General features: G+C 35.9%; 1 protein-coding gene and 1 long non-coding RNA gene across 2 annotated transcripts; both read right to left on the bottom strand.

Moving 5' to 3' along the window:
- Window positions 1-23,060: 23,060 nt before the first annotated feature.
- Window positions 23,061-23,701, bottom strand: LOC116129675. Its single transcript, XR_004127945.1, has 2 exons — window positions 23,660-23,701; window positions 23,061-23,277 (listed from the first exon to the last, which is right to left on the bottom strand). It is a non-coding gene; the product is annotated as an uncharacterized LOC116129675 (long non-coding RNA).
- A 642-nt stretch (window positions 23,702-24,343) lies between these two features.
- On the bottom strand, window positions 24,344-26,010 carry LOC116129697 (pentatricopeptide repeat-containing protein At1g62680, mitochondrial-like). Its single transcript, XM_031415423.1, has 3 exons — window positions 25,959-26,010; window positions 25,219-25,305; window positions 24,344-25,098 (listed from the first exon to the last, which is right to left on the bottom strand). Exons 1-3 carry the CDS (start codon window positions 26,008-26,010, stop codon window positions 24,344-24,346), a joined length of 894 nt encoding a protein of 297 aa, XP_031271283.1.
- Between the last annotated feature and the right edge of the window lie 1,464 nt (window positions 26,011-27,474).

The raw sequence follows: 27,474 nt of genomic DNA, 5'->3' as shown, positions 1-27,474 counted from the left end.
CATTTCATCTAGGTATGTGTATCTCCCCTTTTGATTTTATATTTCAATTTACAAAGATTTAATGATGGATTGGGTTTGGGTTATGATTTTGATTTAGTTGTTTAGGTACTCCTCCTCCTCCTGACATTTCATCCATATATGTGTATCTCCTCTTTGCATTTTATATTTCAATTTACAAAGATTTAATGATGGATTGGGTTTGGGTTATGATTTTGATTTAGTTGTTTAGGTTGTTGGGTTGTGTTTGATGTAATGGAGGTTAAAAGGAGTGAAATTTGTTGAAAAATTTCTTACATTGTGGGTAGGTGGGGGTGGTAGCACCGATTGTAGGTGGAGATGACTGAAAATGTGTTCTGGATATGATGGATCGCTTAAACAATCTGGTATGTGTGGTAATGCAGCAGATAGATCGCTTAAGCGATCTGGTACGTCTGGTAATGCAGCAGATAGATGGCTTAAGCGATCAGGTAGCGATCTGCTAAAAGTTTGGTGTATAGTGATCAGTAAATGGCATAAGATCACTTAAGCGATCATGCTTATTTATACTGGATTGCTTAAGCGATCCATTATATCATTTAAGCAATCCAGTAAACGATATACCAGATCGCTTAAGCGATACACCAGATCTGTCAAGCGACTGTACAGATACTTTTTAAAATATTTCAACCCTTAGTACATCAGTTAAGAATATTTTTTTTCTTGCATTATAGGTAGTTGGCTATTATTAGACATGGGACAAGTTGTTTTGGGTATTGAATTTTTTGGTGAGTGGGTGGAGGAAGAAAGTAGATAGAAGTGGATTAGAAAGAGCAAAGAAGTTATACCAATTGCTGTGAGCATAGAGGTTAGTTTTGATGAGTTGATTGATGAAATAATTAGAAGAGGTGATTTGTGTTGCTCACGTAGTGATATAGTTGTGAAGTATGTTTTAATCAGAGTTCCTGAACATTAAAAGGTACCTCCTGCTATATTAAAGTCGGATGAAAGTGTGAAGTTATATATGATTGATGTGGTCGATAATGGTTCGAGGCCGATTTTAAGGGTTTCTTTTATAGAAAAACCGTTGGAAGTTGGTTCAAAGGAAGAAGATAACGAGGAAGTTGGGGGAGATTTTCCTGATTTTAATTTGAACTACGAGGGCATTGATTTGTTAGTTGAAAATTCAAGAGTAGGCGGTGAATTGGGTGGTGAGGAGAACACTGTAGAAGTGGTTGGTCATGGGCGACAGAATGAAAATGTTGAGGAGGAGGACCCTGTACATGTTCCTGCAGATGTTGAGATTCCTTTAAATACAAATTATGCAGAAGGTGTAGTTTATGAGGAAGAGAACACTATGGTCGTTTATGCAGGTTCAGAGGGGGCAATTGCAGGTAGTGAATCAGCTCATGTTTTTATGGATGGATCGGAGTTGCGCATAGGGTATTTATTTGACAACAAAGAGGAAGTGGTGAGGAAGCTAAAACTTGTTGCCGTGAGAGGTAATTTTGAGTTGATCACCAAAAAGTCAAATTCATTGGTTGTGACGGTTGCATGTCGTGACTGAAAGTGCAAGTGGCGGGTTTATTGTAAAAGGTTGGTGGAGTCTGAAAAATTTATTCTTAGCACATATACCCGTGACCACACATGTGGTTTGGGACATATTTCAGGTGAGCATCAACAAGCCTCCGCTGATGTTATTGGACATTTGTCAAAAATCAGTTCGTTAAAGGGAAAGGTCCATCTCCTAAAGACATTCAGAGACTTGTCTGCGTAGAGTTGGGATGTGCTGTTAGTTACTAGAAATGCTAGAAAAGGAAACAACATGCACAAGAATTTGTGAGGGGCACGCCGGAGCATGGGTTCGTAGTATTAGAAGCGTACCGTTATATGCTTGAGTTGACAAACCAAGGTAGGAAGACGACTTTGAAGTGGGATAGGAATATGATGTTTAAATTTTTTTTTGTTGCTTACGGTTATGCTATAAGGGGTTTTGTAAACATGAGAAAGGTGTTGGCTGTTGATGGTTGCTTTCTGACGGGAAAGTATGGAGGTACATTGTTGGTGGCCACTGCACAGGAGAACGAGAATCACACATATCCTATTGCATGGTATATGGTTGACTCTGAGAATGACAAGTCATGGACTTGGTTTTTTCAGCAATTACGTATGATAGTGCCTGACAGTGATGAGTTGTGCATAATATCTGATAGGCACAACTCTATAAGGAAGGGGATTGCCACTATTTACCCTCAAGCACATCACGGATTCTGTATGAGGCACCTTGGTGAGAACATAAAACAAAAGTTTAATTGTGCTGACCTCCTTTAGACATACTACATGGCAGCAAAAGCTTATCGGGTTGATAAGTTCGAGGAGCACTTTCAGCAAATCCGAATCAAGGATGATAGAGTTGCTAAGTATCTTGAGCATGATGTTGGTTTCGAGCGATGGAGTAGAGCTTACTTTCCTAGAAGAAGGTTTGATGTCATGACCACAAACATAGCCGAGTCCATAAATTCGAAGTTGTTAATAGAAAGAGAGTTTCCAATAGTTGCACTTTTTGATGCAATCCAGAGGATATTGTCACAATGGTTCCATAAGCGTCGTACGGAGTCAGATAATTTTACTACAACCCTTGTTCCGTCAACTGAAAAATTACTACGAGAACGTATGGAACTGTCAAATGCACTGTTTGCCTATCCTCTTAATGCTCAAGAGTTCATTGTACGCGGCTATAGTCCGGATGCCCTAGTTAACCTTGTTAGTAAAACTTGCAGCTATAAAGTGCCTTACATTCAACGTTTACCTTGTCCTCATGCACTAGCAGCACTGAAACACCAACAGAAGCTAGATTTTGGTTCAAGAATTTACATGGAACTTTGCTCCCCTCTCTATATGGCAAATCACTACATGCTAGCTTATTCAGAAATGATATATCCAGTACCTCCAGAAGAGCAGTGGGTAGTGCCGCCAGAGTTGGCTGACATTATCATCCATCCGCCATTCAAGAAGACAGCAAAGGGGAGAAAAAGAGTTAAGCATATTCTATTAGCCTCTGAGGTTCCCCAGAAGAGGAATAACTGCTCAATTTGCAAGCAACCTGGCCACAAGAGAAGCAGTTGCCAGAAGTAACCACATGCAGATCCAGAAAATTAGGTTCGAAGAAGGATGAAATTCAGGGAGTTGCCAAGGCCAACCATTGATGAGCTATTGTTTTCAATTATTGATGTTTTAAATTTTATTGTTACCTTGAATAAATCATTCTTTATATTTAGTATTCTTGTTACATGGCCTAAATATGTGTTGGTGATTTTAGTTTGGAATTAGGTTATCAAATTGAGGAGAAATATGGAATTAATATGTGTTAGTAATTTTAGTTTGTCAAAATTCAGGAGAAAAGATGGAAAAGTATGTATTGCCCATGATCGCTTAAGTGACTAAGTATATCGCTTAAGCGACAAAGGGTTTTTCATAAAGGATCGCTTAAGCGATATCATGGATCATTTAGGCAATCGTGCACCTGGGCAGATATTGATTCTGCCCATCACATGATTGCTTAAGCAATCTATGATCGCTTTATCGACCAAGTGAAAAAAAGAAGAATCGCTTAAGCGATCGTGCATCTGGCAGATATTGACTCTACATCAGACTTGATCGCTTAAGAGACCCTATGTAAATGCAAAGAAATGATCGCTTAAGACATACCTTGGCTGTCGTTGACGACCAGTTACGGCCAGATCTATCAATGATGCCATACCTTGGCCGTCATTGACGACCAGTTACGGCCAAAGATCTGGCCGTTGTTGGGCCGTAACTGGCCAAAAAATTATAGATCAGCGTAGTACCGGCAAGATGTAGTCAGTAGTGCATCATTATACCAGATTCCAGCCAGATTACGGCGGTTAGCCGTCGGAATCTGGTCAATGTTGGTGGGTGGGGGTATTTAGGGTTAATTTTTAAACTTTTTCTTCAGAACATAAAGATGTTAAGAGTTCGAGCAAGAAAATGACTTTAGAGTTGAGATATGGAAGAAGAAGAAGACGGTGAAATTTTTTTAGCATTGATAAATATTACATTCTTTTGAGATTCTTCTTGGTCTGGTTTTAAAAGAGTTGTTATTTTAAGGAGTAAACGAAGTTTGAATGACTAATCAACAGATTGTTTGTGCAAATGGTTTTGCAGAGTTACAACTCCGTATGTAAAATTAAATTATCTACACTTATTATATTACTGTTGTTAGTCCTTTTTTATATAATATTTATTATTATTAATTATTTTTTTCATTTCAATAGAATGTGAAAATAACACTTCGGTCTTTGTCGGTCAGCACCGTATATAAAACTAAAGATCTATTGTTATTGTATTATTTTTGTTAGTTGTTGGCAAGAAAGTATTCTTTATTGAATGAATCGTACAGAGTTGTAACTCTGCAAAACCATTTGCACAAACAATCTGTTGATTAGTCATTCAAAGTTCATTTACTCCGTAAAATAACAACTCTTTTAAAATCAGACCGAGAAGAATCTCAAAAGAGTGTAATATTTATCAATGCTCTAAAAATTTCACCGTCTTCTTCTTTATCCATATCTCAACTCTAAAGCTATTATCTTGCTCGAACTCTTAACATATAGGGTGTACGATTCGTTCAGTTGACCATGACCATTATTATATTTTAATTAAACATATAGTTCTTGTACATCTATGTCAAACATATATGGTGTAGAATGTTTACGTCTATATTAAACATATAAGGTGTACGATTTGTTCAGTGGAACATGGCCGTTATTATATTTTAATTAAACATATAGTTCTTTTATGTCTTTATTAAACATATATGGTGTAGAATGTTTACATCTATATTAAACATATGTCCATAAACTTAGAAAAGAAATATTGAAGTAAATTACCCTTAATCACTTAAACAATCCCGTCTATTTAGCCTTGGTCGGTTAAAAAGGTTACAGCAGTTGTGTTGAAAACTTATTATGATAACAGTAGCCGTTGTTCATAGTGAAAAGGTTTCTGAAAAATTCTTGCACTCTCTTGGTCTACAGAGTGCAGAGCATATGATTACAGAGTTCAATTTTATATTATTATTATATTTTTTATATATTACTTTCTTGCCAAGAACTAACAAAAATAATATAATAACAATAGATCTTTCAGTTTTAAGCAAGACATTAAATCGCTTAAGCGATCAAGCGAATTTCCTTTTGTAGAATAATCATTGTCAAATACAAGATCGCTTAAGCGATGTTATATATCGGTTAAGCGATCCTATATACATAAGCCATGATTTGCTTAAGTGATATCTCGCATCGCTTAAGCGATCATGCCTAATTTCCTTTGTACTGTACAATAGTCATTCTCAAATTCAAGGCTAGAGATTTGGGTAGAAGAGAACTAAATAACCATGCAAGCTTAGTGAGCATATATTCTTCTTCTTTCTTCATAACATAAAAGGTGCGTTTGGTTGAACATTCCTATCCATATTCCCAATCATATTCCCAAAATATTTGTTTGTTTAATATTTAGGAAATATTAGTATATTTTTTAATCACTTTTAGACCCCTTAAATTTATTAATTTTATTAAATACCCCCAGAAAAAGTTTAAAAATTAACAAAAAACACCCCCACCCACCTTTCTTGCCAGATTCCGGCAACTACCGTCAGTGGTAGCTGTAATCTATTACAACGGCCTACAAACGACCAGAATTGGCCAGTAATTCACCGATGTGGCCTTTTTTAGCCAGATCCATAATGGATTTGGCCTTGGCCATCGTTGACCGATAATGTCAGCCAGATCTGGACTTTTGCAACCGTCGATGGCCAGATCTGGCCGTAAATTTAGCCTTTTTCGGCCAGATCCGTGGTCGATTTGGCCAGAAAAGGCCATATCGACGCCTTACCTGCCAGATTCGACCGATATGCATCGTAACACCATTTTTCGGCCAGATTCTGGCGGTGGTGACCGAAATCTGGCACTGTGGGTGGGGGTGTTTTTGTTAATTTTTAAACTTTTTCTGGGGGTATTTAATGAAATTAATAAACTTAAGGGGTCTAAAAGTAATTAAAAAATATACTAATATTTCCTAAATAATTAAACAAACAAATATTTTGGGAATATGGATAGAAATATTCAATCAAACGCACCCTTTATGTTCTGAAGAAAGAAGAAGAATATATGCTCACTAAGCTTGCGTGGTTATCTAGTTCTCTTCTACCCAAATCTCTAGCCTTGAATTTAAGAATGATTATTGTAAAGTATAAAGGAAATTAGGCATGATCGCTTAAGCGATGTGAGATATCACTTAAGCAAATCATGGCTTATGTATATAGGATCGCTTAACCGATATATAATATCGCTTAAGCGATCCTGTTTTTGACAATGATTATTTACAAAAGGAAATTCGCTTGATCGCTTAAGCGATTTAATGTCTCACTTAAAATTGAAAGATCTATTGTTATTCTACTATTTTTGTTAGTTCTTGGCAAGAAAGTAATATATAAAAAATATAATAATAACGTAAAATTGAACTTTGTAACCATACGCTCTGCACTTTGTAGACCAAGAGAGTGCTAGAATTTTTCAAAAACTTTTTCACTATGAACAAGGGCTCCTGTTATCACAATAAGATTTTCAGCACAACTGCTGTAACCTTCTTAAGCGACCAAGGCTAAATAGACGGGATCGCTTAAATGATTAAGGGTAATTTACTTCAATATTTCTTTTCCAAGTTTATGGACATATGTTTAATATAGACGTAAACATTTTATACCATATATGTTTAATATAGATGTAAAAGAACTATATCTTTAATTAAAATATAATAACGGTCATGTTCCACTGAACGAATCGTACACCCTATATGTTTGATATAGACGTAAACATTCTACACCATATATGTTTGATATAGACGTACAAGAACTATATGTTTAATTAAAATATAATAACGGTCATAGTCAACTGAACGAATTGTACACCTTATATGTTTAATATAGGAGTAAACATTCTACACCATATATGTTTGATATAGACGTACAAGAACTATATGTTTAATTAAAATATAATAACGGTCATGGTCAACTGAACGAATCGTACACCCTATATGTTTAATATAGATGTAAATATTCTACACCATATATGTTTAATATAGACGTAAAAGAACTATATGTTTAATTAAAATATAATAACGGTCATGTTCTACTAAGAACGAATCGTACACCTTATATGTTTAAGATAGCGTTAATCGCTTAACCGATCTTGTGAAATATAATAAAACAAATCCGAATACACAGGATCGCTTAGGCGATTTCTTTTATCGCTTAAGCAATCCTGTGTATTTAGATTTAGTCGCTTAAGAGATCCAGTGGTGTTTATGATATCGCTTAACTGATTCTAACCTTTTACACTTGGTCGCTTAAGCGATTTCAGATCACTTAAGCGATCACGAACAAAGAATACATAAGTGCCCACACGAACAATCGCTTAAGAGATTTATTATATCGCTTAAGCGATAATTTGCTTTTAACCACGGTCGCTTAAGTGATCATGTCTGAGGCAGAATCAACATCTACCCAGATCTAAGATCGCTTAAGCGATTCATTGCTTTTACTCTTGGTCGCTTAAGCGATTAACGATCGCTTAAGCGATCTTGTCTAAGGCAGAATCAACATCTGTCTAGATCTAAGATCGTTTAAGCGATTCATTGCTTTTACTCTTGGTCGCTTAAGCGATTTACGATCGCTTAAGCGATCTTGTCTGAGGCAGAATCAGCATCTGCCTAGATCTAAGATCGCTTAAGCGATCTTTTGTATCACTTAAACGATTCCTCGCTTTTACTCTTTGTCGCATAAGCGATTGAGGTGATCGTTTAAGCAATCATTTTTGGAAAACTCTAGGTCGCTTAAGCGATATATATGGTCGCTCATCTATCGCTTAAGCGATCATGGGCAAAACAGATTTTTCTGACTTTTCCCCTGAATTGTGTAATAATCTCTCTTTACAGAGCTAATTTCTAAATTACTGTGATTGTGATACATTTCGGCCACTCATTTCCTCCCAATTCCGAAAAGAATAAGCAGCAAAATTAAGTAATTTATATCAAGCTAATTCATCACAAATCAAAATATAAGAGACATCAATGTAATTGAAAGTTTAAACTTAAAATCATCCATATTAGTGCCAAAACACAATAAATCCTAAGACATTTAACTCCAGTTCTGATTGTAATAAAATTTCCTTCACCCAGACAATTGCAAAGAAAAACCCAATTCCAAGTACCATTTTTCCTCTCATTTCCCTTCCATACATTCTCATTTCCCTCCTGTGACAGCCCAAGCCACTTTGAGAAGTTTTCGAATTCTGTATAATCACTGTCTGAGATCATTGTTTGGTACCATGCCTTGCCAACAGCCTTGATTGCAGATGCCTCCTCCTGGCCACCAACCTTAATTGTAGATGCCTCATCCTGGCCACCAGCCTTGATTACAGATGCCTCCTCCTGGCCACTAGCCTTGATTGCAGATGCCTTGCCGGCAGCCTATTGTGACAGCCCAAGCCACTTTGAGAAGTTTCCTCTCATTGTTTGCCAGCCTGCAAAATTATCTGGCACACCTACAGCCACGTCAACTTTTCTAAATTAAAAAAAAAATAAAAAAGTTTTTCAGGGCCAATTTGTTAAATGGAAACTTGGGATGTCTAGGGAGTTAAATTTTCTCTCTTCACGAACCCAACTATTGCTTTCACCATCTGTTAATTTATTTAACCAAACTAAGCTTAAAGTAGGAGTCTCACTCGCTTTCACGAATAGAGGGAAGCCGAAACAGAAGCTTTTATTGTGTAAAATGTTTGCGTCCAAAGAGGATAAGTTATGGAGTGCAAGATTGAGAAGTTCACTGAGTCCGTCTCTTTCGGTAAAACTCTGTATAAACATGACACCTGCAGCATCAGCACCACAACCCAAGTATCAACATCAATATCACATAAACTACAAAATTCAAAGTCCAACTTCCATACCTTTTGATTGGGTTCTAGTCACTCAAAAGGGATCCATATGCACATGGAAGCACTCAACAGCCCAGCGCTCCTAACAGTTGCTCATTGTTTCGTCATTCAAGCTGTCCATCGGGATGTTGGTCATGTTGAACTGAATAAATTTCAAGGCATATGCCCCACAATCAGCACTATAATAGGAAGAAGACATTAGCATTAGAATCAACTTATAGAACAATTGTATTATGTAAGTTAGTTTTATGCAAAATTTACCTTGACTCATTTGTTGGGACAGGAAAGCGCTTGAGTGGCCACTTTCCAGTTAGTACTTGATCACCGAAGTGGTCAAACATCCTACTGTCACGCAACAGCCGTGGGAACAACACAGACAGTGGCTTCAACTAGGTTTCCAACTGCTTGTCTCAACCAATAGTTGGGTTGTAGTCAAGGATCTTCAGCAACCCCTCGTCTAGAAGCGCAACGACTGTTATCCAGTGCATATCCTTGATGTTGATAATGCAGTAGACTCTTTTAACTTTTGCCCAACTGTGGCCATATTTGGGCCTTTCCCCCGTACATACTGCATGATCATGTCATCAAACTTAAAATCATCAGGGATGCAGTCCAAGTCTTTTGTGCCCATTCTTTTTTGCTTGGCTCCTTTTGCTGCACCTCTACCAATGGCCTTTTTCATTAAACTGCGATATGTCGTTACTAGTATTTGGCTAAAGGCCATATCGGTGATGGCACAATCAGGATACAATAGATCACTATTACTGGTCTGTCGTAGCCTTATCAGTGCCAATACCTCATCGATGTGCTGCATCAAATAAAAACAACATGATAAGTATACAATACCTCATGGAAAACATAAGCAAAAACAAGGAAAATTAAGCAAAAATAACTCACCGAGTCGTCAAGCCACCTGCCCATCGTCAACATCTTTTCAAACCAGTCCCAAGGATAATCCCCGATCTTACACTTTAATTGGGCATCACTTCCAGATTCATTGTAATAGGTATAGAAGAGTTTTTTCTTTTCCTCCTCTATTGGCCTATACAAATCAACCTTTGACTCCATTTTCGCTTGCCCACTTCCTCCTCCTTTCTCCATTTGTACATCCCTGCTTCCTTCGCCTCCCACCTTACCCTCCTCCATTATCAATGCCCCACTTCCTCCAGCAACCTCCTTAACCTCATCTATTTTTGCTTCTTCCTTAATTTGTTTCTTCATTTTCCTCTTCTTTCCATGTGTTACTACTGTAAGGCGATTTGACAAACTTGCTCTTTCAGCTCTCTCCTTTTAGCCCAGGTTGCACTTTAACCGCCTTCAATACTCCACCAACTTCCTCCTCCATTCTACCAACTTTCTCTGCCACATTATCCACTTTCTCCTTTGCCTTTTTCATCCGCTCTTCCATCTTCTCAAACCTCTTATAAACGGTTGTTGTAAAACTCTCAAATAGACCGTTTATGAGTCAACCACTTCATTCTCTCGACCCCGACGCCTCGACAAAGCGATACTTATTGTACCAGTTTGCTGAGGCATACGAACCTCTTCCTTCCTCTCCTCCTCCTTCTCTTCCCTCCTACCTATTGGAGCTTCATTATTCTCGGCATCAACCACATTCTCAAGCAGTGGCCCTGCAATTGCCCTCATATGCGTGACCCCTTCTAGGTCCCGCATCAAGCGGTCTATCCCTTCACCGCTTTCATCCTCTAGTGGTTGGAAAGATGTGACATAATGTTGTTCCACTTCACCCCTAGTAGCGGTGAGGAAGGGACAGGCGACTCTTTGCAGTAAGAAACAAAATCAATCAAATTTAAGCGACATTTTAAAGCAAGTGCATATTCAAAAGCTTAATCCTTTAATCTTACCCGAGCCACTTGAATTTCAATGTCTATTTGGTTGTAATCCCAATGGGTACACTTCTCGACGTGCCATCGCAACATCCTAGGAAATTACTGTCGCACATCCGAAGTCTTCATCCTCCCCCTCGCCTTAGCGAAGACAAGGACGGCCTCATACATCTAAGGCTATATTGTAAAAAAATAGTCCATATCATAATTCAAACACATATATTACAAAAAATATAACAAAAAGCTATTAATATTTACCTGCATTGCCCATGGGAAGCCAAACAAATTGTATGTGCTCGGTCTATTCTTCCCGCCCCATTGGGAGTGCTTTAACGCCATGTCTTTTAGTTGTAGGGACTTCATGGTTCGTTTAAATGATAACCGTCCCCATGGATAAGCATTAAAGAAGTCCAAGTTGCTTGCAAACATCACCCAATCAATATCAACGGCTTTTGTTGAGTTAGCAGCCATTAGGATCGAATGTAAGAACAATACCAAGCATAGTTTGAACTTCTCTAAAAAGCTTAGCCCACCTTCTTCTAACCTCTTCTCTAAATCGCATCCCGTAATAGACGCTTGCCCCCGCAAAGCCTTGTTAGCCAAGGTTCTGGCTGTTCTACTCTCCTTTATTCTTTTTTGCTCAACCGCATCTGGCAATTCCCCACATCTTAAGCCTATCACCAAGGCATATTCAATCATCCCAAAACGTAGTGGCTTTCCATCCACCACGAACCACATTTCTTGCTTTTTTTTTTTTTTTTTTTTGCTTTTTACTGAGTGCAGCAACATATAATGCACTCCCTTCCCCCAGAACGCCTTTTTCCAATTTGTTCTGATATCCAAAAAATGACCAAAACAAGTCTCTTTGAATCGATCTTCACCATTCCTCACTCCCTTTAAAATCCCCTTTATTCTCATAAAAACTTCCCAACTCGACCTTACTGTCACCCTTATAGGGAAGTACGGTACCTTATCGCTTTCAATCTCCAACCCGTAGTCTTTATAGTTTACGCTTTGGAAAATCTGTACAATATATATAAACAAAATATCAGCAAAAAAAAAATAAACCAAAACAACTAATAGGATACCAACATACTTTGTAAACAAAGAAAAAGTATCATACAATCAACTTTTCAACTAATATTTTCACGTGTATGAAAAAAAAAAAAAAAAGAAGGCTTTTTGTGGTTTCATCAGAGCAGTACTTTATAAGAAAAAATATCAACTTTTCAATTAAGGGAGTCTAGAAAGTAATCTTGGTTTCTAGTTCAAGTAAACCAGCCATGTTCCATTTTATAAAGCCTTGAAACATTCACATTATTTTCTCAATTGACATGACAAGAGATTAACGAATTTGCTCTAACATTACCCAAATTTGGATTATCTCTGCACCAAAGAGCTTCCAGGAAATTGAAAATGGCAGCTCCAGGAGTGGACACTTATCTATCAGTTTAAATATATATTTCATTTCATTACATTATCAAAAGTAAATGCCTTTATTATAGACACTAATTAAAGGAAAAGTAACGTGAATGTAATGTATACTTGCTTTTTTGTGGGCGTCCAACAAATGTGAACACAAAAAACATAAGATATAATGTTGCAATTGGGCGGATCTCATTAAGAAGTGTTTATTGCTAGAGATAGAAGTGTTTCAAGAGACTAGTAATGAAAATGTTGTTCCTAATGAAAGCATAATGGTTAATGTCCTTTCCGCTTGTGCTCATTTGGGTTCTCTTGAATTGGGCAACTGGGTTCACTCTTGGATTGAAGAACATAGACTTGGTACTAATCTTCATATTGTTAATGCCCTTATTGCTATGTACTCAAAATGAGTGAGGTCGAAATGTATCACAATCATAGTAATTTAGAAATTAGCTCTGTAAAGAGAGATTATTACATAATTCAGGAGAAAAGTAGGAAAAATCTGTTTTGACCATGATCGCTTAAGCGATATATGAGCGACCTCATATATCGCTTAAGTGACCAAGAGTTTTCCAAAAATGATCGCATAAGCGATCACCTCAATCGTGAAAGCGATCAAGAGTAAAAGCGAAGAATCGCTTAAGCGATCTTAGATCTAGGCAGATGCTGATTCTGCCTCGGACAAGATCGCTTAAACAATCGTGAATCGCTTAAGCGACCAAGAGTAAAAGCGATGAATCGCTTAAGCGATACAAAAGATCACTTAAGTGATCTTAGATCTGGGCAGATGTTGATTCTGCCTCAAACATGATCGCTTAAGCGATCCTAAATCGCTTAAGCGACAGTACAGAGCAAAGGGATGTTATTTCATGGAATATTATGATTGCTGGCTATACTCAAATGAGCCACTACAAAGAAGCATTAATGTTATTTCGGCAAATGCTAGGATCAGATGTACAGCCTAATGATGTCACCTTTTTAAGCATTCTTCCAGCTTGTGCTTATTTAGGTGCGATTGATCTTGGCAAATGGATTCATGCTTATATAGACAAGAACTTCCAAAAACTAAACAATATATCCCTTTAGACAAGTCTTGTTGACATGTACGCCAAATGTAGAAATATAGAGGCAGCAGCACAAGTTTTTGATACCATGAGTTCCAAAAGCTTGACTTCACTTTCTAAAACTTAAAAATCAGGCAACATAATCCCCCCCAGAAAATGCCAATGACCAAAGCAACAACACTAGGCTAAAATCAAGCTAAACCATAGATAAAGCTAATCATCTGTATTTTTCCCATGTAATAAAGCTAATCATATATTTTTGCTATCAATAAGAGAACTCTGAGAAACTTTGAGTGTAGGGGTATAAAATCAAGTTTGACATTGATTGCTTTGGTTGACCCAAGATTTTATAACTGATGGAAGATTGAGGTTGGCCTTGACTTATATCTGGTACCTGCTTCGCAAGTCTAAATTGCATCCTCTGAGACACGACACTCCAAAATGACCCACAACACTTCCAACAAATTTGAAACCCCTCGGTCCAAAGAGGGTGTGCCAAACAAAATTCCATGTCCTCAAACCCCTTGCACAGCAAAATTCCCCAAAATTCGCACAAATCATCCATTTTCTCATCCAATTAAAAAAACAAGTAAAAATATGTACCATTTCTTCGCCAGCCTCCTCCTCCTCGCCTGAATTCTCACCGGCCTCCTCTTCTTCAGAACCATTTTGCGATTCTTCTCTCTGTTGTTATGCCACCATCGTCTCCTCTGCCTGTGGACCACCTTCACTAATCGGATGATCCACCGGAGCAACCATTAAAATGCTTGCCCTGCCGAACTCTAGGATTCAAAATGGCGTTGGGTTTTCCTCCTCATTATGAATGTCAGCCATGGTTTTAAGAAAGGAAGCTTTAGGATTGAAAATGGATCAAAAATTTGCAGGAATGCGAGACTGTAGTCGCCGGAATTGCAGAGAATAGGTTTAGGGTTCGTCGGTCGATTTTTGCCTAATACGTTTCGATTAAGCAATTTGAATGGGTGGGGCTCATTTTTAAATTTCAAATTTTAAATAACTTTCATTAGGAAATCGCAGAGAATAGGTTTAGGGTTCGTCGGTCGATTTTTGCCTAATATGTTTCGACTAAGCGATTTGAATGGGTGGGGCTCATTTTTAAATTTCAAAATTTAAATAACTTTCATTAATTATTTTTTTTCCACATATGTTTGAATCTTTTCATTTTAACCCATTTTACATGCTTAATGAATCCTAACTGTGCCACGTTAGCTTTTCTAAACTAAAAATTAAATCAAAAAAATTAAAAAGATTTTTAAGGCCATTTTGTTAAATGGAAACTTGGGATGTCCAGGGAGTTAAATTTTCTTGTGATTTTTGTCGTAAGCTCGAAAGTCTCGGTAGCCCGGAAATCAGTAGATCGACGTGATCTCAAGTTCATGAAATCTTGAAGTCTGACTCAACATAAACTCGTCACGATTGTCCAATATAGTTGTTCAATAGACTAAGGGATAAGCCTTATCTCGAACATCTCGGGAGGGATAAGAACGAATCAATATCTGCGCGATCCCAATGCGTAATCACTAAAATCACAAAATCGCTTACCAAGTCTGATGGCAATCCCAGATTTCTCTTTACTTCCTTTGGTGTAAACTTGTATAAATACCCCTTCCAAATATGAGAAAGGGGTTAGCAAATTCCAAATATGAGACTCATGGGCGTGAAGTTAGAAGACAAGCTGATTCCAAGAGGCGACATGGGAAAGAGGCCATGGGGGAACAAGTTAATAATGGTCCTCGGGGGGAATCTCGCACTTAGTGACTTAGTACATAAAAGAAACAAAAAATGAAACATAATTCATAAATCACTTAAACCCTCTCAAATCCTCACTTAAAATTAAGAAGGAATATCATACAAATACCATGGAACAACGTTTAATCCTATTCATTGGGATTATGTAAATATTCCATTCTGAAAATAGAAAGTGAAACAATTAGATCTTCTTTGAAGATTGGTACTAATTCATGATCTAACATGTACAAAGCGAAAACGTCATTCTCGATTCTACGAAAACTCTTATGAAAGCATCCAATAGAATCATGAAGAGTCTAAGTGAAACAAACATAATCATATGAGATATGGATATTCCTTCAAAACAGACAATAAAAATGAATATATGTATGAGGAAATTTTAATCGAGCGAGCACACAGATGATATTCTTCATATTCTTCCTCATACATTTTCCAGACCAAACACATTTTTTCACATATTCCACAAGCATGAGATGCAATGCCATTGCTGTTTCAGTACACAAACTCAATAGTGCTCTAGTGGTCCATCTTTCTGCATTAGGATTTTCATCTATGACAAATAGTAAAATGGATTCTCCGCTAGAATAGAATCAATAGGTACGGAAAGCAAAGAACCAACAGTTGCATTGTGAATATTCAATGTTATTTTAGACCAAGAATGAACCACCAACACATATAGTTTTCATGATCTTGTTAGATCCTATACCATTGGTCATTTGTCACATAAAAGGAACTTGATCGCAATCTAATTGACTAAAATTTCCCTAAATCTTGGGGTAAGGTATTGAGGCTATCCTCATCACAAATTGGATGAAATAAGTATACCACAGACTTTAGAACTTTACCCTTTTTGAATAAAATGGTATAAACTTGACATACCTAGAAGAAAATTTACAAAAAGGTACTGATAATATTTTTTTTCCTCAAACAAGTATCGTTTGTCATAATTGTGTTTACAGAAACATATTAAGGCAAAACCTTATGTTTTTTTATAAGAAACTTGATCCCAATCTAATTGACTAAAATGTCTCTAAAATCTTGGGGTAAGGTATTGAGGCTATCCTCATCACAAATTGGATGAAATAAGTGTTCCACAAGAAACATATTAGAACTTACCCTTTTTGAATAAATGGGTATAAACTTGACATACCTGGAAGAAATTTACAAGAAGGGTACTGTATATATTTTTTACCAAACAGGTATCGTGTGCATAATGTGTTTACAGAAACATATTAAGCAAAACCTTATGTTTTTTTATAAGAAAGAGAAGGTTGTCATTACGTGCTATTCTAGTTAACATGTACATGTAACCTCAGGAACAAACCTGCTTCTTAAAGATCATTTCTCTGAACTCATTATTTGACTTGGCTTCCCATCTTCACTTCCCGGCTTTTGATTTTGTCGTGGGCCACCAAGTGGTATGACGTTCCTTGGCATTGCAAATGTGTCCTCCCCTTCAGTTGAATGTTATCACTACTTTATTGGCAGCAGAGTGTGGCGCTCTAGACTCCCCAAAGTCTAATTACTACTTTGCGCTGCCATTTAACCGGAGGGTAAGAAAATGAAATGTAGAGGTAATAACAAACGTCTAATACTACATTGGACACAAACAAACACACACAAGTAATAACAAAGATAAACATAATTCCACTACCTACCACTGTTCTCCAGAGGCCCATGACCTCAGAGGCCCCATGACTAGTAAAATCCTTTCTCTTTTGCTTGGATTCGATCTTGCAATGCTTATCTTCTTCCCAAAACATTTGTTTGTTCTTTCCTAGGCTGTAGCAAGGTGTGCATCATCGATAAAATCCACATATGCCAAGCCCTTCAAAAATCAATCAGAGGATATTATAAATTAGTAAGCAACGGTCCCAGACAGATGCCTACAATTAAAGGCAAGCTGGAATAGGGGTAAATCTGTATGGACAATGGTTGAGTCTCCTAAGCATATCACTTGCTATCAAAATGAAAAAATATGCTCTTACAGTTAGACTCTTTAACTTAGAAAATTAGCAATTTTACCATAATTATGGAATTCAACCCTTCTGTAGGTTTATTGAGGCTACAATCGTCTCTGGAAAGGAAATTCATCTTAAAACAAAAAGCTTAAGAACTAAATGATTTATTGAAGCATGAAAGGAAGAAATCAAATTGTTTTCAGTGAGCACCTTTGAGAAATTTGATCAAGGGAATATACTACATTTAGCAGCTTCAATCTCCTTAAGCATCATCCATGCTGATCTCCCAGTCTCATTAAAATTAGTTTCTTAGGGCTAATTTCTGTGGTACAGTCCACATTATGCATACATATGTTAAAGTTTAAAGGTCAGGCAATGTTAAATAAGGATTTGACTGTAAGACTAATGTGCACATGGAAGGTCAGTGGATAGCTTCCCTCTTTTTCATTTGAAGCATAAAGCACAAAGAACATTGACAATATAGATGAGAAAACAGAGTCATACCCTTGCTTTGTGAACTTTGTCCTGCAGAATTCGAAAAGATTCAACCCACCAACCACATCACTAAAGAATTTTTTCAAATCTTCAAAGTTGCCTAAAAAAATTTAAAACCATCAGAATTATCTCTTGTATTTGCTTGTCCAGTGTTAAAGAATAAAAAGGAATCTCTCTGTGAAGTACAAGAGAATCTCTACTTGCCCTGAAGTTAAGGTTTGATAAAATGTAGTCACTCGTTAGTTTATACTTGGCTCTTCCAATTGTGGAGTCTTTGATGTGCTAGTCATTTGGATGCTCTTCAAACTTGGTTTGCTTCTTCTACTTCGTTTTCTTTAGCTAAGTTCTTGCTCGTCCCTTTTCTTTCCCATGCATTTTGTTTGGGTTTTGGGCAGTATTTTTCTGCTTAGGCTAGAACTGTTCGTCAGTCATGCTCAACATGTTTCTCTCTTCCATTAACACTTTTCTTATGTGACTTGTCTTTCTGATCTATTAGTTCGGAACAGATTTGGCTTCCTACTGTAACCTAAATAATTGCAGCTCTTCCAAGCGGTTGTAACCTGAGAAGGGAACAAGACAAGCATCTTTACGCATTGAGTTAAAATAGCAAGGATTGCATACATTCAATAATACTAAGCGATGTACATAATTCAGTGACACTTTAACAATGTTACGTAACAACTTGACGTAAAACTTAAATTGATAGTTAGCGTCCAACAACCATACTTAAAATTTAAACAATCTCGTGTCTGAACACCCACAATCACAACCATAATATAACATAATACAAATACAAATTTATAATCTAAATAGACCCTATTTGATATAAATTTTAAATAGTGTTTTTTTTCTAAAACAAGGACTATTGGATTTTAAGAAAATACGTTTTATTAAAATTTGAAATTTTTCAAAACAATGTTTTTTGCATATATCCTAAAAATTAGTGTAAAATTAAAAAACAGAAAAATATCTTCTCGGTCTTTATATAGTTTTTAACTTCAAAAAAAAATTTTGAATACCAAAAAATTTTCAAATATTTAAATATTGATAAAACTTTTAAATTTTTAATTGTAACTAGTTTTTCAAAATTATTTTTGGATCACAACCAAACTGACCCAAATCTCATAGAGAGATTTAACACAAGACTGTGTGGACCACCTTGCTACAATACTCTATTAAGTTTCACTTAAACATAAATTTAAAAGATAGCAAGTCCACCAGTAGTATTTAAGCTCTAACAAGAAAGAAACAAAGAGTTCATAATATGTATAGAGGCACATAAACACAACTCATTTAAAAGCACATCATTTGAGGTCATCAAAGACAATTGCTAACGTGGCACATTTTAGTCAAACACATATTGTTACTAGATAAGGTGGACATCGCAACCAGCTAAAATATCATTAGTTAACACTTCATTGTTTTTTAATAAATCTATACATACTAGTTCTCAATAGCAAGCAAATGCATCTACAAATTAGACTGAAAAAAGAAATACGTGATTAATTGGCACTTAAAACAAATAAATTAAAACTGAGCAGGAATGTTACCTTCTGTGCAGGTGGTCAAAATCTTCAAGTGTCCCGTATTCCCTCTCAAAACCAACCAGTTGTGGCATATGCCTGAATAACTCTGTTTTTTATGAAAAAATATATCAACAAATCCAAAAGGCAGTACATACAATTGAAGAAAGTCACCTTGGAGTTGTGGACCCAAAACAATATTTCAATATCATAAAATCAAGAAGCAAGAATTGTCAGTAACTTTAGATGTGTAGTGAATCATCAATGAGATCATTATATGAATGGGAGCGGACAGAGCAGAGAGTTGGGAAACAATCCGTTAAACATAGTAAGGTCAATCAAGTTAAGTGAAAATACAAGGTTAACTTTATCAAACTAAACCCTAAATTGATCATATAAAAAGAGAAACTTAGATGACTTATGATAGGTCATATAAATTATTTACATCAATAAGTTTTATTTAACCTATAGCATATTTTGACATAAACTCGGAAAGTAAAGCTTGAATTAAGAACTTTTCTTCAAACATATTGAAATAAGCCAAGTGGAAAAAGATATCAGCCTATTGTGTTTCAAAAACTACTATGCTACCATGGTTTAAATGTGATTGCTTCATATATGCCACAATTTCATCAAAGTATAGTAACTCTAAAGTTTGAAGTTAAAAAAATAAACCATGGATTTTCAACTAGCATGATCCCCAAGATACTGTCATATACTTACGTATGATTTGAAAATTTTCAATGACATATTAAGCCATTGTGATCTGGTGCCCAGTAACAGTTGACCTTATTGCAAGGCTCTCTCTAAAAATATTCTCAGCTGCAAGCATGATTCTATGTCAAGAGTTCAAAAGATCCCCATAAATTGCCCTCCTGGATAAAACATTTTAACAACCTTGACTTAAGCCATTGTCTGGTTTCAACTTCCATCAGCAACAAAAAGAATAAAGATAGAAATGTTTGCATTGCAGATGAAAAATATCAATTGATTAATAAAGCTGCATCTATACTACTAAAAGCAACAATTTTCCAAAAAAAAAAAAAAAATAGAAAAACCATTTAGAAACATTCAAATTCAAATCCTGTCCTAAATCAATCTAGAATATTTAAGCAAGTAATGTAAAAGAATTATACCTCTGAACCTGTCCCACTAAATCTTTTACTATAGCATCTCCTATAGATGGACCTAGCTTCTTTAAATGTCCATTCAATTTCCATAGCTATATAACCGCCAGGCTTCCAACATTGACCTGCTGCACAACAAAAACAAGTTATACGGAAAAAAATAAGAAGATGAATCATAAATCAATCATATTGAACTATACAGGAATAGAAAGAGGAAAAGATGAATGGGCCAAACCATGCTCTCCCAAAAGCCCCGAGCTGCAGCTTGATCTTTTCCCAAATTTAGCTCCAAATGAGCCCAATAAGCGTACAAATGCGAAACCACTGTATTCTTCATCTGTTGAGATAAATATCAGAGCCCGCTGAAGAAGAAAACTTCACAGTTAAGTATTCAAATATATAAATACATCCAATCATCAGGGCCTGCAATTTCGATGGTACACTAAAGAGCATCAGCTAATTGTTTATACCACAATATTTAAACACCTTTTACACAACAATAGCCAGTTGAATATGACATGCAAATTTTATAATTCAAGTCCATAAAGATATCTTCTATCATGCAATTCCAATGCTGAATGAGAAATTTTTAGTAAAGGACACTATTCCATGATAAAACAATTAACAAAGGTAACAATCTAGCAATTAGCAAAAGCCATCTAGAGTATCGAGAGTTTGCACTATAACTTCTACTAAAGTGGTTATAATGGTACTATAACAGCACACTAAATAAGTAAATTAAAGACTTTTCTTCAGAATCTAAAGGTAAAGCACTGACACACATTCGTAAGAGATCTATGCCTGGACCCTGAAAGAGTAGACTAGCACAAGGTTCACATTTTCTTCATCTAAAATTCACCATGAATAGAGCATCTACAAATGTCTTGTGAAGCTTCAATTTCTTGACATCAAGTAAAAACAATTTTAACAAGGAAAAATGAACATATACTACGACTGAAACGTTTCCCTTACAATGAAAAATTCAATGCATCCTCTTCTGCTCCAGGCAAAAGATTCTTCTCCCAAACCATCCATCGAGTGAGGAATAAGTTTAGGTACTGAAACAAAGAGGATCCAATTAACAAAGATCTTTAATGCATAAACGTAGATGAACAATAACAGATACAAGAGTAGAAGTCACCTCAAATTAGAGAAAAGATATCTTTACCTCTCAATGGTCGAAAAAGTGCATAGAAGGGACTTCTCAAAACCTGAATATGATATAAAAATCTTAATCAAGAGTAACCCTATATTTGTAAGCCAGAATGAAATTCCAACACTAAAGCTTGTGAAACTTCATTGCTCTTAAGCACTTATAACTCTCCTCATAATTCTCAACAGATGAAGGGTAATAACTAAAACTTACATAATATTCTTTCTCAGGTGCATGGCAACGTTCCAAAGAAAGCAAAGATCGAACCAAAGATCACCAACCCAAGGACAATTTTTCCTAGCCCTGGAATGACACCCGCACAATATTTCCTACCTAAAAAAAAGATGATTAATTGCTAAATTCCAATACCTGGAACATAAAGAATTGAAAAGAAAATAAGAGTGAAACCTTCAAGGTTTTATCCAAATAGCGAGTATAACCCAGCTAGAGATCACTTGTAAAGAAACTCAGTAATAGCACGTTCATAAGAAGTTAAACACAGGCTGGATCTCCAAACTGTTCAAACTTCAAGTAGATCTGCAAAAATTTCAAATTAAAATAATAGCATTAACATTTTAAGAAGAAAAAAAAAAAAAAAAAAAAAAGGTAACCTATTGCCACATTGCAAGCTCTTATACAACCCCCCCCACCCTCAGAAAAGAGAAGAAAAGAGAGATCTAAAGTTACTAAACTAATTACTATATTAGAAGCAAGAAGGACCATAGAAATTGAAATTATAATGAAATTTCAACAGCAACTTTTTTGAAAACAACTTGACCTAAAACCTTAAGCTTGAAAAGGTAAGGGCACAACAATGATATTAGCTTTGTAACAGCAACTCACATGTTACATAACCAAGCCCAATTCAAACAGAAGACCAACCCAAGTATAGCAGGATGTAATAGATGGAGACTCAAATCATGACCTCTACACTTTAATATCATATCAAGTTACCATTTAACCTAAATCTTAAGGTATCACATAAGAACCCAACATTATCATTAGCTGTCTAAACAATATCGATAAAATGCCATATACCGTGAATTGTTGAAATTTTTGAAGTCAGATATAGCCTGCCTTGCAATCGTTTCTTCAAAATCAGCTTGAGCATTATACATCTCCAATGCCTTTTGGTACCTGAGGCAACAGTAAAGGATCCCATCTAAATCACCTGATTCAGTATCTAGAGCAATCCCCAGTTCCACCTCCCAGACTGTAGGCAAGAAGTATGACCTTAAGTTAGCAAAGGGAACAGAAAACTGACGGTGAAATATACTTCCGATGGCTGAACCTTTTTTCTTTTTCCTGCAAAAGAGCAATAATTTTCCAACTAAATTTTGAAAACAGATACTTTTTCTTGGTACTAGCACTTCATAGACAATGAAAGAAAAATTTATGAACTATACATAGCACTTCAAATGAAAGAAAAAAAATTATGAACTATACATAGATGACAAAAAGAAGAAAAAAGTTTCTAAAATAAACAGGGCATGCAACTTGAGCCATGGTTCTAGGAAATATAAAGGAAGACCCACAAAAGCATTATTAACCATAATACCGAACCAGTAAGATGGAATAAGACTTTAAATAATCAAGTAAGCTGATTAATAGAATGCATCCCCTTCAGCCACATTTTCTAAAAATTAATAGAATGCATCCCCTTCAGCCACATTTTCTAAAAAGTTTTTAATATATACATTATAAATTCTCACCTTAATGCTGATCTCATCTATGGTATAGAGAATGGCTTGCTCAAATTCCCTATATACTTCCCATATTTTACTGCCTTCAGCAACATGCAAACCAGCAGCAGTTATAGCACGCTCGAAGAGATTTCTTGCCTTCGCAATACCATCAGGTGAAAATTCACGTACAGATGGATCATATTCTTGCATAAATCTCAAGCAGTCAAACCAAAGTGAGACAGACTGCATCAGAACAAATTCTAGTCATTCATTTTTACAAAATTACTTAGATAAAGGAAATCCAAAAAACAAAATTAATGTTTTTATCCCCTGATTCCACATATATGCAAAATCTGACTAAAAGTAGCAAGAACTTAATTTTCCACAAAAAGTAAGGAAAAAGATGACAACATGCAATTAAAACTTCCAAAATGTATTGCCACATAAAAAAATAGATTAACTACATTAGAGACACACCTGCTAAGTTCTAGTATTATCAGATCTGAACTAAAAAAGAATATATATTGAGAAACAGAAACATGTGAAACACTATAAATAAATCAAGATTTATCAAGCCTAGATAATTGAGAATATCAATGAATGAAGTTAATCAGTTGCAGCATACCATTGTCCAGTAAACTGATCAGCTTGAATAGATGAACTTGAGTGGCTACCATTATTGTCGTAGTAAAAGTAAGAACCATTCCACAATTCCTCTTATACAACCTTTGCTTACCAAAATTTACACCAAAAATAATCCTCAAATCCTTTAGATCTACTACATGTGCAAATCCAAACGCAACTTGCAATGTTGCCACCTCCAATATATTTACTTACAACAGAGACAGATCACGTATCGTATGTCTGATCAAGAAAGCTATCATTCTCAATCATCCTCATCACCATCCCTATCAAATTCGAACAGATAAAAGTGTTTACTGAACTTTTTACATACCGTAACCAATATAGAGCATTTGGGCATCCGAATGAACTTTTGCAGGATTCTGCTCCAAAAAAAAGTTTAATACTTGCTAAAGTTTTATCACGTAAACTTTAATTTCGGTTTTGGACCGGAAATTGAGGAAGCTCGCTCAAACATTCACTATAATTTTTGGCCTTCATTAGTAACTACATGACTAAGGACATTGTACATTCAGTCGGCTTCACATTTCTCTCCACCATCTTATGAAGGAGTTCAACAACTTTTGGTATCTCATTATCCTTGAGGAAACCAAACATAAGCATAGTACGCACAACCTTTTTCCTCCATATATGAAAACAACTCATTTGCCATTTCTAGTTGTCAATTTTAACACAACCCACTGATCAAAATGCTATATGTTACAACATCTGGCACCAGGTTTCCATGAAGACAAAACTTCTGAAATAGGTCCCAAGCAGTTTCGAATCTCCCTGTTTTACATAATCCATCAATAAGGGAACTCAAACCTTCAATGCTAACTGCAATCTTATTATTTACTAGAGCATTAAACATTTCCAATGCTTCCAAAACACATCCGTTCTTGCAGAGCCCATCAATGAAAATGCTATATGTCCAAGAATTAGGAAAAGCATCGTTAAGTCGCATCTCACCAACTAAATTCCGTGCATCTTTCACCTTAGCTATAAGGAAAAAGTCAGTTAACAAGGTGTTATATGTAATCACATTAGGCCTAATTCCTTCTGAAATCATCTCTCGATAAAGACTAACAGCTTCATTGACTTCTTTATTCTTGTAATACCAATTGATTAGAGTAGTGTAGCAAACAACATTAGGCCTATACCCTTTTCTAGTTATAGAATCAAACAACTCCCTTACATCACCAATTCTATCGGACAAGCAATAACCGTTCATGAAAATGTTGTAGGTATAAATGTCATGAACCACACCCATTTGAATCATATGTTCCAAAAATAATTGTCTAGCCTTCTCAACCAATCCAGCCTTACAAAGACCATCAATTAAAGTAGTATAAACAACAACATCTAGCCTACAAGAAACAACAGATTCTTTATTCCCATTAACCATCTCTTCAAGCAACTTAATGGCAACACTTATCTTCCCTGTTTTACATAATCCACCAATCAAAGTGTTGCAAGTGATCACATTAGCCCTACAACCAACAGCATTCATTTTCTTAAACAATTCCATTGATTCCATAATCTTTCTCTCTACACACAGACCTTTAATCAAACAAGTAAATGTCACGGTATTTGGGCTAAAACCCAACTTCAAAATCGCCCCAAAAACCGGATAACCATCAGAAACCCCTTCAATATTACAGAGGCAATTCATCAAAATATTCAAAGACATAAAATTTGGAGACAACCCAATTGAATTCAACAGCTTATATAGCAAAATCACTTCATAATAATGCTTCTTCTTAACTAGTGCACTAAACAAAGTAGTGAATGATGAAATTGGAGAAAGGGGTTTTGAATTAATCATGTAATAAAAAAAGTACAATGCTTCATTCAAAGTAAAGCTACCTGATCGACAATTTTCTATGAGGAATTTAGCAAGTGAGGATCGTTCAAGGGGTTTTTTGAAAGAATACGAAACTTCATTTTTGGAGCTTGAAGATGTGAGGTTGTGTAAGTGAGCTAACAAAAATAAAACATTAACTTTCGAGGATGGGTTTTGAGAGATTGAAGACGAATAAAATAAGGATCTGAATCTCAAAGCCATGTATGAATTGAAGAGTGTTTTTGTAGGTCGTTTTTGGGGGATTTTATTAAAAGACCATTTTAACTTAAAATTTAATTAAAAGGCTATACAGTTTGTAAATTTTAACTAAATGGCCTTGTTTTTTATTAAGCTTAATTAAACATGATTAGGGGGTCAATTAAGATTAATGAATAATTGTGTAATCTTTTAAAAATTATAATAAGTCTCCAAAGAGTCAAAAATCTTACAAACAAACCCAAAAACCTTCTTCTTCTTCCTCCCGCTACATTAATGCATTCCTCCGCCATTAACATCTTCTCCAACACATATCCTCCTCCTCCTCCTCCTACTAAAATTTCGTCCAGGTATGTGTATCTCCCCTTTTGATTTAGAAAGATTTAATGATGGATTAAGTTTGGGTTATGATTTTGATTTAGTTGTTTAGGTTGTGTTTGATGTAATAGAAGTTGAAAGGAGTGGAATTTGTTGAAAATTTTCTTGCATTATGGGTAGCTAGGGGTGATAGCACCGATTGTAGGTGGAGATGACTGAAAACGTGTTCTGGATATGATTACGTTTGGTAATGCAGCAGATAGATCGCTTAAGCGATCAGGTATGTGGCATAAGATCGCTTAAGCGATTTGCTAAAAGTAGCAAATCACTTAAACGATCAGTAAATGACATAATATCGCTTAAGCGATCATGCTCATTTACATTAGATCGCTTAAGCAATCTATTAAACGATATACCAGATCGTTTAAGCAATACACCAGATCTGTCAAGTGACTGTGTATATGCTTTTTAAAATATTTTAACCCTTAGTACATCAGTTAAGAATATTTTTTTTCTTGCATTATAGGTAGTTGGCTATTATTAGACACGGGACAAGTTGTTTTAGGTGTTGAATATTTTGGTGAGTGGGTGGGGGAAAAAAGTAGCTAAAAGTGGATTGGGAAGAGTAATGAAGTTATACCAATTGCTGTGAGCACAGAGGTTAGTTTTGATGAGTTGATTGATGAAATAATTAGAAGAGGTGATTTGAGTTGCTCACGTAGTGATATAGTTGTGAAGTATGTTTTAAGCAGAGTTCCTGAACATTATAAGGTACCTCCTACTATATTAAAGTCTGATGAAAGTGTGAAGTTATATATGATTGATGTGGACGATAATGGTTCGAGGCTGATTTTAAGGGTTTCTTTTGTAGGAAAACCGTTGGAAGTTGGTTCAAAGGAAGGGGATAATGAGGAAATTGGAGGAGATTTGCCTGGTTTTAATTTGAACTACGAGGGCATTGATTTGTTAGTTGAAAAATCAAGAGTAGAGGGTGAATTGGGTGGTGAGGAGGACACTATAATAGAGGTTGGTCATGGGCGGCAAAATGAAAATGTTGAGGAGGAGGACCCCGTACATGTTCCCGCAGATGTAAAGATTCCTTTAAATTAAAATTATGCAGAAGGTGTAGTTTGTGAGGAAGAGAACACTATGGTCATTTATGCAAGCTCAGAAAGGGCAATTGCAAGTAGTTGTGAATCAGCTCATGTTTTTACAGATGGATCAGAGTTGCACATAAGGTATTTATTTGACAACAAAGAGGAAGTGGTAAGGAAGCTAAAACTTGTTGCGGTGAGAGGTAATTTTGAGTTCATCACCAAAAAGTCAAATTCATTGGTTGTGACGATTGCATGTCATGAACGAAAATGCAAGTGGCGGATTTATTGTAGAAGGTTGGAAGAGTCAGAAAAATTTATTCTTAGCACATATACCCGTGAGCA

Source organism: Pistacia vera, unplaced genomic scaffold (genome assembly GCF_008641045.1).
Source record: "Pistacia vera cultivar Batoury unplaced genomic scaffold, PisVer_v2 Contig213, whole genome shotgun sequence".
In the NCBI taxonomy this organism is placed as follows: Eukaryota; Viridiplantae; Streptophyta; class Magnoliopsida; order Sapindales; family Anacardiaceae; genus Pistacia; species Pistacia vera.
This window is presented reverse-complemented; position numbering and strand designations above follow the sequence as displayed.